Genomic DNA, 12,597 nt, shown 5'->3' with positions numbered 1-12,597 from the left:
ACATAAATTGGATATAAAATGTGATGAAGGTCTATTATTGGGTTGTTTTATTTCAGGCAAAGCATGCATAGTTTTCAATAAAAGATTACATGTTGTGAAAGTATAAATGTTAAATTTGACAAATTTCAAGCCTTAGAATGTAAAAAGAAATTTCATATGAAGATGTCAATGAAGTGGAATCAACATATGCAAGAGCAAAAGCATCAACAGTTGAATAAAGATATGCATCAATAGAAGCATGAATAGATGAATGGATAGATGCAACAATAGGAGCATTAATAGATGAATGAACAAATGCTTGAATAGATGTAAGAACAAGCTAAAGAATAAATGCATCAATAGGTGTAAGACTTGAAGCTTGAACAAATTTCTATTCATGAAATTTCACCATAATAGTCTGTAAGGATATACTCTAACCATCCCTTAGAACAAGTCATTGGTGATCTAAACATTGGAGCAATAAAAATATTTAATTTGAGAAACTTTTGTAGCAATTATGCTTTTATATCTCATATTGAACCAAAGACTTTTAAAGAGGTTGAACATGATGAATTATGGATGCTAGCAATGCATGACGAATTAAATCAGTTTAAGAGAAATAATGTATGGACGCTTGTGCCTTAATGAAGATTATTCCATCATTGGAGCTAAGTGGATGTTTAAGAATAAACTTGATGAAACTAGAAAAATCATAAGAAATAAAGCGAGATTGATTGCTCAAGGTTATTTTGAAGAAGAAATAATAGATTTAATGAATCCTTTGCTCTAGTAGTTAGACTTGATGCTATTGGCATTTTGCTTGCATTCTCATGCTATATGAATTTTAAATTATTTTAAATGAATGTTAAAAATATTTTCTTTAATGGATACATTGAAGTAGAAGTATATGTTTCTCAACCACCAGGATTTGAATGTATTGTTTATTTTTAAATTAAACAAAGCTTTGCATGGATTGAAAACAAGCACCTAGAGTTTTAAATGAAAGATTAAGTCATTTCTTAGCGATAAATCTTTTTTATAGAGGAAATGCAGATACTTCTTGTAATCATTTACTTTAAGTAGAATTTTGACAAGTATAGCCCCCACTTGTAGTGATTCAGGAACATCGCGCATTGAAGTATCTCATGTTAAAAATTTGTTCACTGCTTTATTTTTTATATTGTGAATTTTAATGAATTCTAGATTTCTCTTAATAACTCGATTGAAGTTAATAGACCGAGGCAATTTGATGATGTGTCCTTTATATACCAATCAAACTTCTTTATATTTCTTGCATTTTTCCTTCACTTGATTGGGACATCTAGTTTTGGCATTGGAATTTCTATAGAATAATATAAAAGGATGTAGGAGATCTTCAACATAATAAGTAGAAATATCATTGTGTCCTTTCAATGGATAAAATTCAATATGCTGAATCTATCTAAATTTGACAAAGCTCTGATTCAAAACTTGGAAAGCAACTTCAAAATTTGACCCTTCACAAAATATCACTCTAAGCTTGTTATGTGAGTAGGATCTTATGATTATTCAAAGGTGTTATTTTCATCTGCTAATTTTCAAGTGAGTTTGTTGTAAAAGTTTATTTCAAATAAATAGAGCCACCAAAATTCCCAGATGGTTAACTTAAAGATTTCTTTTGGAGCTTCTCTAGAAATGCTGTACTTTTGAGAGAGAGAGAGAGAGAGAGATTTTTATTAATTATTTTAACTGTCATTAACCTCCCTTGTTGATAAAAATTGAAGGGTTACCTACTGACACTTTCCAATTTAACATGACTATTTAATTCAAATTTAAATTCCATTTAATTTCTGACCCTTACTGCCAAATAATTTAATCACTATTCTTTAAAAATATTTGAAAAATTAAGTTTCAAATATGGAATCTTAATTATTCACATGTATGTGCCATGTGTTAAAGACTCAAAAGTGCCAAGTGTGAGTACATATATAAGTATATGTACAATTATTTGCGCTCTACTCTTTTGCCGCTTAGTTCAATTTTACTTATATTGTGAGCAGCAACTTACAAACCCTTTACAAGTGACAAACCGTGGCTGGTAAAGGAATTGTGCCACGAGGTTGGGTTGACCGTACATCTAATCTGGCTGTGAGTAGACTGTGACCGCATTCGAATTAACCTGAAGGGCAAACCAGGGGAGAGGGCCGTCGTCCCGTGGATTTGGTGCCGCATCAGGGGATCCGAAAGACTCATCGATGGCTGGAATTCCCACGTATACCCCAAATATATATATATTACATTCTAAATCTAATTTCTACTGGTCCATATACATTTGAAATGTAAAATGCAAATTTGTCAATTAAAACTTGAAGTGTATGGATTGGTACCCACTTATTTCTCCAGAGAAAGTAAATGTCGATTCAGGGCCCCGATGCTCAACATTAAGAACAGTTATAATGAGCAACTTCTTGGTACATTTCCGCTTTGCATTCACAACTCAAAGAAACACTTGCCAGTTTTAGCTGCATCTTTTCAGGACAAACGTTCATAATTGGATAAATACAACAAAGCAATCATAATTGCCCACTTTTAATACAAGAACCCAACAAATACACCACACATTGTCTCCATCTGGCTAATAATCCCCTACATAATTGAAACATTACACTCACACAAAGACACCATAGTTCCAGAAAAAGCAAAATATTACAGATATACCTCACATTGCGACCTCCTCTTCTTCTTCCTCGTACTCCTCATCATCAGCGGTTGCATCTTGGTACTGCTGATACTCTGCCACCAAGTCGTTCATGTTACTCTCGGCCTCGGTGAACTCCATCTCGTCCATGCCTTCGCCAGTGTACCAGTGTAAGAAAGCCTTTCGCCTGAACATTGCCGTGAATTGCTCACTTACGCGCCTGAACATCTCCTGAATTGAAGTTGAATTCCCAATGAATGTTGATGCCATCGTCAGGCCTTTCGGTGGGATATCACAGACGCTAGATTTCACATTATTCGGTATCCACTCGACAAAGTATGAGGAGTTCTTGTTCTGTACATTTATCATCTGTTCATCAACTTCTTTGGTGCTCATCTTCCCACGGAACATTGCTGAAGCAGTGAGGTAACGACCATGACGGGGATCAGCAGCACACATCATGTTCTTGGCATCCCACATCTGCTGGGTCAGTTCGGGGACAGTTAAGTTCCTGTACTGCTGAGATCCTCTTGATGTTAAGGGTGCAAACCCAACCATGAAGAAGTGGAGACGTGGGAAAGGGATAAGGTTAACTGCAAGCTTTCGAAGGTCTGAGTTCAGCTGTCCAGGGAATCGCAGACAGCATGTGACGCCACTCATTGTTGCAGAGATGAGGTGGTTAAGATCACCAACTGGGATGAAGAACAAAGAAAAAAAAATCATGAACATCAGATTACGCCTCTTCTAATTATCATGAACAATAAAAATCAATAACTTGCCTGATTACAATAAAGATAAGAAATTATATATTCTTCCATGAAATATATATCTGTGTGACCGAGAGGAGCAATCCTTCATAACTCAACTACCCTGACTGAGAGACTCAAGGGCAACCACTTTTGACATTCAAGCACCATCCATGAGAGAGACTCACAAGCAGCCCATTACCATTAGGTCATGCTTTCCAATTAATCATAGCGAGTAAGAACTTGCCGGTTATAAAAAGGATTTGAAGAATGACTAAATTCATTATGTGATATTTCAAATAGAATTGTTCCATCTTTAACTAAAATCAATAAGTGTTACTTTAAATAAATTTGTAGCATCTTTTCCTTCAGATAAGGTTAGAGAGAGAGAGAGAGAGAGAGCTTTTTAGCTGAACTACCATTCTGACTTATTTATTCATTTATTGAGAACTAATCAAATTTTATTAAAAGAAAAATAAATACAAGCTAAGACAGGCAAGAAGTCCAAAGACTAAGAAAAATAAAACAATAGATGAAAGTTTAAAATAAAGAAATCACATGTAATGGGAGAGATTCACATGCGACCTAATCTAAAATGGATTCCAACCTGTGGGCTAAAGAATATGTTGAAAATGAGACAAACAGCATAAAAAGCTAGTTAAGAGGTTAAAAAAAACTGTTTTATGAAGAATCACAGATATATAAATAACGAGGTTTAATCCTTGTGGGTAAGCTACAGTTTAACAAGACATTCGAACAATTTTCTGCTTTATATTATAGTTCTGACATATAGAAGAGAGCATAGACTTTCAATCTGATGCAAATAATTGAAAAATCACAGCAGCACCTAGAGCCGAAATTATCTGAACTTACAAGATGGAGTGGCAAGCTTGAGCGTGCGGAAGCAGATATCATACAAAGCCTCATTGTCCAGGACCATACATTCATCAGCATTCTCAACAAGCTGATGAACAGAAAGAGTAGCGTTGTAAGGCTCCACGACGGTATCAGATACCTTGGGAGAAGGAAAGACAGAAAATGTCAACATCATGCGATCAGGATACTCCTCTCTGATCTTGGAAATAAGAAGGGTGCCCATGCCAGAGCCAGTGCCTCCGCCCAAAGAGTGACAAACTTGGAATCCTATTAGAAAATAATCTTTAGGAAACTATTCACAAATTGGAATGAAAACAGAATGCAGCATCCAACATCAAAGGTGTGCATGCAAGCATGTCTGTGCACATGCATGAGAGAGAGAGGCCTATGATAAACCATGGCCTTTTTTTTTTCCCTTGATACATAACCTATGATGAGTCAAAATCATGATTGAATACATATACAAGTCATGAATCTTAAAATTTGACACTACATAAAATGAGGATTCCGACAAATATTCAGCACAGCTCAACATTACAACATATAATATACAGAAAGTGACTATTTAGATTAGTAAACAATATTATAGAAGTTAATAAGTAAAGAGTTTATGCACTGTATAACAACTAAGAACAGATCAATCAGAGCCAAATTAATATCATATACATACACATTGACAACAACAATGAAATCTATAGATATTATACATGGAATATGAAATATAGATTTTAATCAAGATAACACGAAATTCACAAGGGCAACTGTAAAAATCTGTGTTTCAGAGGTCCTCTTAGAAATTTCACAAAAAGGGGAAAGAAAATTGTAATTACAAGGAAATTATAATTCAATAACAATAATTAAATGTAAACGCAGGTCATGATAAATCAAGACAAAGGTGTCCACTTAAAAAATTACAAATTACAATAAGATACAAAACAATCAATGCAAAAGTGTCCGCGATGTGTACCAACATTTCAGTAAAACAATTCTATAAAAGAAACAAGATTCCCAATTTCAATTTCACAAATTTAAAGTCCCAACTGAAATCCAATCTATTCGGGGGGGGCGGGGGGTTGAAGACAATTCAAGAGAAACTTCCCATGCAAAATCATATGGTAACTGGACCATATATATAAAAAAGAACTCGATGCAACCCAAAAAAAAATCAAATTGGAACAATTCATAATTTAAATTCTAGCCCCCTGGGAGAAAAAAAAAAAGTTCACCCAAAAAAAAAAGTTAGATTTCTCACGAAACCATGCAGAAATGTCAAAAAAAAAAAAGAGTAACAAAATTGAAATGCAGTATAATCATCACCAGGTCTTCAAAACAAGCGTAATCCTAACAAAGCTTACTTTCATCACCCTACAAGACGATACAAAAACAAAAAGGCACAACCCATTCATTGACCTGCTTCCATCACCCTTTTCACCCCTTCATCACCTCAAAACTTTTATTCCTCAGAAATAACAGGACTCGTAAAAAAATTCAAGACCGAATTTTCATACCACACAGGAAACAGATCAATATCAAACCATCCAAAACGACAAATGCACGTAATATGAAAAAGATGACTCCAAACATTAATCGACAATTTCAATGCAACCAATCAGAAAAATAAACAGCAAAATCTTCATTTGTCGAATAACAATAACTAGACCAATCCAATAAGAAGAAGAAGAAGAACAACAACAACAACAACAACAAAAGTCACAAAAAAATCAATAAAACGCAAGATCAAGTGAAAATCAAATCGAATTCAACAATAATATAAAACAAACAGGAAAACAAAAATTACCCTGAATCTTCATTTATCGAATAACAATAACTAGACCAATCAAATAAGAAGAAGAAGAAGAACAACAACAACAACAAAAGTCACAAAAAAATCAATAAAACGCAAGATCAAGTGAAAATCAAATCCAATTCGACAATAATTCAAAACAAACAGGAAAACAAAAAATTACCCTGCAAGCAATCACAATTTTCAGCCTCCTTCCGGACAACATCAAGAACAGAGTCGATCAACTCGGCTCCTTCGGTGTAATGACCCTTAGCCCAGTTGTTTCCGGCCCCCGATTGGCCGAAGACGAAGTTGTCGGGGCGAAAGATCTGGCCGAAGGGGCCCGATCGGAGGGAGTCCATGGTTCCGGGCTCGAGATCCATAAGGACGGCGCGGGGGACGAACCTGCCGCCGCTGGCCTCGTTGTAATAGACATTTATGCGCTCAAGCTGTAGGTCGGAGTCGCCGCTGTACTTGCCGGTGTGGTCAATGCCGTGCTCGTCGCAGATGACTTCCCAGAACTTGGCCCCGATCTGGTTACCGCATTGGCCGCCCTGGATGTGGAGGATTTCTCTCATCTTGCTCTGACAGTTTTGGGAGGAAAACGGAGGATGGCGGTAGGGCGTGTACAGGAATAAGAATGAGAAAATGAGAGAGGGAGGCCGAGGCTTGAGAGGGAAGGGCTGTTGGTTTGTTGATGCATAGGCGGCTCTGCTCCGCGCGTTTAATTCTGGGGTCAGGCTCGTACCAACTTCCAAATTACCCGGACTCACCTCAATTAACATTATCTTCAATGTCTAACAATAAATGTTAGCTGTAAGCATACCCTACTCCCACGTGTCTCTCTCCCAAACCTCCAAATTATTAAGTTGCTCCAAAAAAATGAGAGTTGGGTTTTCCTATGATTAGATTTAGACACCAATGATTGGTTTAAAATTTAAATAATGCCATGATTTTAAACATCCCCTCTTATGCTAAAATTTAAGGAGGTGGGATTATATATGGGTCTCACTTTTTTTTTTTTCGGTTGACAGAGTTTTATATAGAGATGATAGAACCAAGACACCTTCATAATCGATAAGGAGTTAAAGAATTAAAAATTTTAAATTTTAGAATAAAATTCAATTCATTAAATTACTCATGCACCTATGATCTTTAAATATTTTGATTAAAAATAATTTGTAAATTAAGGGCATTTTAAGAAGAGTGATTGAATTAAAAATTAATTGAAGACGGTTGAGGGTTCCTTTAATTAATAATGAATATTATAAAATAAAAAAAATTGTGCAATTTTAAACAATCTTTAAATTAAACTAATCATAAGCATACATAATGAAATAACTCTTATTTTTTCAATTTAAAATGTATTCATACTGTTAATTTTCATATTATCTTTTTAGTTTCTAAAAGGACCAATGATTCAAAGACATTTTAGAAATTTAAAAAATCAATCCAAAATAATTGTCAAACAATAATTGAAAAGTGATTGCATAGAGCTTTTCTAGGCGTGACCTAAATTGGCCTAATAAGTGCCACTTTGTTGGGTTTGTTTCAATATTATAAAGAAAATAGAATGGAAGGAAGTAATCAACCTAACATTGCCCTAGAAATGGTTGGAAGTCAAAAGGATTTGCATACAAAGAGAGGAGGAAGCAAGAATGGGGAATTTTTTGCCTTAATGATCTTATAAAAAAATCCAACCTAACTCCTCAACAAGGCTCCCACAGAGCTTAAATGGATAAAAATCAATTACCTTTTGTAAAACTTGCTTTTAATACAAATTTCCAATTTGTCTATTTTAAAAATAAGCCAAAATCTTTCGATTTCTTCCTCCCCTTGTGCGGTTAAACTTTATTTAGGAAATTTCATTGATTTTAGGAAAATTGACTTAAAGGCTTTCTTGAAGCAAAGAAAAGATTCTACACAACTCAACGGGTGCAGAGTACAATGAAGAAGACCAAAATAGGAGAAAAAAGTGTTGATTTAGTTAGGCATCTAAGAGGTGGGTGAATTGGGTGGCTTTTAAAATTTAAGACTTGCTCCTTTTCAAAATAATATTAGAAATGCATTCAAAGCAAGTAAATGAGATATTGCAAATAGAACACAACCACACAAGATAAAATGATTGTTGACTTTTTGAGTTTGATCTCTGTTTTGATTATGACAAATCACAGCATCTCACTTGTGTATTGAATGCGAACATGTTTATATGTCTATAAGTACAAGTGACGGATGCAGAATGGAAGCCATAAAGAGCACCTAAACTAGCACACCAAACAGTGTACTCCATGGGATTGCAAAAGGAACAAAGTATGAAAATTTTATTTATTTTTAAGTTGTAATAGTAAATTAGGTTTCGATTATGCATGCATATCATTTGATTTAAATTGAAACTCTACATGACCTTAGATTGACCTTAGGAACCACAACTTTTCATGAAAAACCTTTTTATTCAAAGTTAAACTTATACCAAAAGGTTTAAAATGGTTTTGAAGTTAAAAGAAGGCAAAAACTAAGTTTTACTAAGGGCTCAGTCGGTCAGCCAAGTCAATCGGACAGTAAAAATGAGTGATTTTCTTGATCAATCCATTCTCATCTTAAAATATGTTCAACATGAAAATTGTGGCATTTTCCCTTAACTTTCTTTTGATACCAAGAATTTCCCATTTAGATTTTTCTAGAAAAAGTAATGCCCAAAAAAATGAAAGATGTCTGCAACAAAAAAATTCTCTTCATGTTTCTTTTGTCTCATTGATAAGCATTGTTCTCAATTCAAAACTTCTTATCTTAAAAAGTGTTCAACATGAAAGTTGTGGGATTTTCTCTTAACTTTCTGTTGATACCACGAACGTACAATTTGAAATTGTATAGAAAATGTTATGGCCAAAAACCTGAAAGGTATCCACGCAAAAAACCCGAGGCCAGTCGACCAGACCTTCACTCTAGTCAACCGAACTTTGCGTATTTGAAGCCCTAGCCGACCGAAACTTAGCCCCAGTCGACCGACCCTCTCAGGAAAGCGTTCCAACCGTTGGAAAACAGCTAGTTTTCAAAATAAAATAATATTTTAACCCCCCCCCCCCCACCTCAATGATTACATAACGGCTATATGTAATTTTTACCTATAAATACAAACCTTAAACACCTTCAAAAGGTTGGAGAATCAATTGGGAAGTTTCGTTAAATATTTTTTTAATTCTCCCACACTCCTATATCCCTCTTATACTTTAAAATTTATATTTTTCCTCCTCATTCTTGAAAATCATTTTTGGGGAAAATATTTTTGAGGTATTATTTAAGGAGGTTTGAGCTTATATTTCATTCATAAATATATTGCTTGAAGGCTTTTTATTCTTGTGCTTTCAGAGATCAAACTTCCCATGCTCTTTCATTTGAAAAATATAATTTTTGGGAAAACCTTTTTAAAGATTTATTGGAGGGCTTGAGCTTATATTCATGCTCATAATATATTGCTTGAAAGCCTCCTCTTTGTTTTGAAAATCTAAGTTTAAATTTCTCCTACATCTTTATCTTGAAAATTATTGTTGGAGAAATTCTTTTTGTTATTCAAGTAAGGCTTGAGCTTATATGTAATCTCATATATATATTTTTCTCGAAAGCTTTCTTATTTTTTTAAGGTCAATCATTTAGAAAGAAAACCCAAGTTCTTTTATTTTTATTTGAAAATATTTTTGGAGAAGAACTTCTTGGGTTATTTAAAAACTTTGAGCATATATTTAATTGATATATATTGGCTTGAAAAGGTTCTTGAGAAAAGCCTTGAGCATGTATTTAATCATATACATATTTGCTGAGAAGGCCTATTGATTATTTTTTAAAGGTCATTTCAAAAGAGAATCATTTTCCATACTCTCACGTTTTTATTTGAAAAATATTTTTGAGAGAAAAAACCTATACTCTATTGAGCTTCATTTTAATATCATATGAGAGTTCATATAGTATTTAAATGTGTACAACTCATATTTTTCAGAAGCACTTTTATTGTATGAAAAAAATTTATCACTGTACCGGTTTGGCTTAGCCCGGTTGATTGAACTGGGGAGACTCTACCTCGTAATGAGAACCAGTTTGGCTCATTCCGGTAAGTGAGCTGAGAAGACTCTTTATGTAATGGCCCGAAGACTACTGTTATTTAAATAATAAAAAGAAAGGGAAATGGAAACCAGAAACAAAAGGAGGTAGTCGATGACGTTGCATTTTGGAAAGGATAATCCCGAGGAATTTTTCAGCTCCTCGTCGACGAGCACAGGGGACTCGTCAACGAGGGTATAAGAGGAGCTTGTCGACTAGGATAGGATTTGTTGACAAGAAGATACCGAGAGAGGATTTGTGGAAACTTGAAATTCGTCGACGAGGGTTTAAGTTCATTGACAAACTTTCTACAAGACTTGTCAACGAGGTGACGTGGCTCGTCGACGAATCCCTTAGTATAAATAGGGTTAAACATGATTTTTCAGTCATTTTCCTGCGCAAAATCTCTCTCTCTCTCTCTCTCTCTCTCTCTCTCTCTCTCTCTCTCTCCTCATATGGTTTCTCCTCCTTCTCTCTAAGGTTTTGGGTCGGATTTCCGCTGGTTCGAAAATCTGAAGCCACCACGACGCTCTTGGGAAAGTTCACTGCAAATCTGTCTGAGCGGATCATCGGTGGGGCTAGGTTGAAAACCATCCCAAATCTAGGTAAGGCTTTCTACTCAATATTTGGACATTTGATAGTTGTAGAAAGCGTAGTACGTAGGAATACTGAACTTTAGTTTTGGGGAATGTTGTTTCCAGGGTGTTGAATAGGGAACCTTGCGGGTGCGGAATAGATTTTCTTAGGGGCTTTTTAGGAATCAGTTAAGGGGATAAACTAAGCTAATTCTTTTATGAAATTGTATGTATATGATTATAGCATTTGATTTCAAGGAAATAAATATAATTATATATGATTTATATTTGGGAAATACTACTGATAATGATGGTATGTTAAATATACGAAAAACCTGTTTTATGTGGCATGAGTAGAAGTTAATATGAAATTCTGTTTTCTAGGAATGTGTTAATGATACAGATTTTTATAATGGAAAACCGGCGTACGGGCCGAGATTTTTATATATATGTTTGTCGGCATACGAGCCGAGCTATGTGTATAATTTGTCGACGTACAGGCTAAGCTGTGGAAATGATTTGACAGCGTATAGGTTGTGCTATGTGCATGATTTTCCGGCGTACGGGCTGATCTATGTGTATGATTTGCTAGCATACGGGCTGTGTTATGGATATGAATTGCCAGCGTACAGACCGAACAACAATAAAATGTGAAATACTGGCGTACGGGCCAATGGTTTTCAAGATATACGTATATATGCAAAATAATATGATTGACTTGATAATTGATGATATGAAATATCCATATATCACAGTTTCAGTATATATTATATGATATCAGAACCTGGTTAGCTTGGTCTAGGCTAGCACTTGCACGGTACCGTTGCTATGTGTCCATGGTCATTATGATCATGATATTTGTGTTAACGCCGCTGTATGGAGTGGTGTGAGATTGGATGGTTGATGTGGTTTTTAATAAGTATGTGAGCATCCCTGGTGTACGGACCAGGTCTGGTAGACCCATCAAACTTACAGACTGTACTTTTGACTTGGCAGTGATTGGCCAACTATTGTCAAGTCCCGCCTTCGGGCCACACAACCTAGTCATGTGGGGGTAATACATGACAACAGCCAGCTAACCTACCAAGAACGTTTTTGTATTATTATTATATGAGATGATATATGTTTATGAAAATGCAGTATGTTCTGCCATGTTTTGATGATATATGTATTTTTCCAGATTTGACATAACAATTTACTGAATATGTTTTGTATGGTATATGTATAATACAGAATACTCATGTTGCCACACACTAGTATTAGTTTATTTCCCTTACTGAGAGGTGTCTCACCCATAATTTTATAAACATTTCAGGAGCCCTTGATAGGAGAGTGGGTAAAGCCCCGCTGATCTAGTACGGTTGGTCTGCCCTTCCAGAAGGGTAAGTGTTTTCATAAGGTCAGAGGTATTTTGTGGGATGGCTTAGATATCTTTTGGGTTTTGTATTGTGTACGTATATATAAAGTGATTGTAGTAACTTTGGTATTGTGATATATGATATAATGAGGTGTTTATGATTTATGTTTCCTTCTGCATAGGCTTCCATGATGTGTTTCTGATGTATCTCCGGTACCCATAGGTCCAGGTGGATTATGATCTACTGAGATTTGTGATATTGATTTTATTATAATTTGGAAAAAAAAATGCAGAAATGAAGCAGGTTGTCATAGTTTGGTATTAGAGCAAAGGGGTAGCTACCCCCGATCCTCAGGAACTCTCGCTTATGAATGATTGTGGTGAAGTAAGACTCTCTACCCGAGGGCTTGCTAAATTGAGGGATGGTGATACGTAACGCCTCAATCTCAGTGAGTGCTCTGATAGGTACCCGTTGTTGCCACGGGCGCAAGGCCCGTAAGGAAAGTGACAAC

General features: G+C 35.3%; 1 protein-coding gene across 1 annotated transcript; it reads right to left on the bottom strand.

Annotated features, from left to right (window-relative positions):
- Positions 1-2,412: 2,412 nt before the first annotated feature.
- Positions 2,413-6,854, bottom strand: LOC131159219 (tubulin beta chain). Its single transcript, XM_058113946.1, has 3 exons — positions 6,246-6,854; positions 4,276-4,545; positions 2,413-3,348 (listed from the first exon to the last, which is right to left on the bottom strand). The coding sequence occupies exons 1-3, from the start codon at positions 6,844-6,846 to the stop codon at positions 2,678-2,680; spliced, it is 1,542 nt and encodes a 513-aa protein (XP_057969929.1). The 5' UTR covers positions 6,847-6,854; the 3' UTR covers positions 2,413-2,677.
- Between the last annotated feature and the right edge of the window lie 5,743 nt (positions 6,855-12,597).

This window comes from Malania oleifera, chromosome 7 (genome assembly GCF_029873635.1).
Source record: "Malania oleifera isolate guangnan ecotype guangnan chromosome 7, ASM2987363v1, whole genome shotgun sequence".
NCBI lineage: Eukaryota > Viridiplantae > Streptophyta > Magnoliopsida > Santalales > Ximeniaceae > Malania > Malania oleifera.
This window is presented reverse-complemented; position numbering and strand designations above follow the sequence as displayed.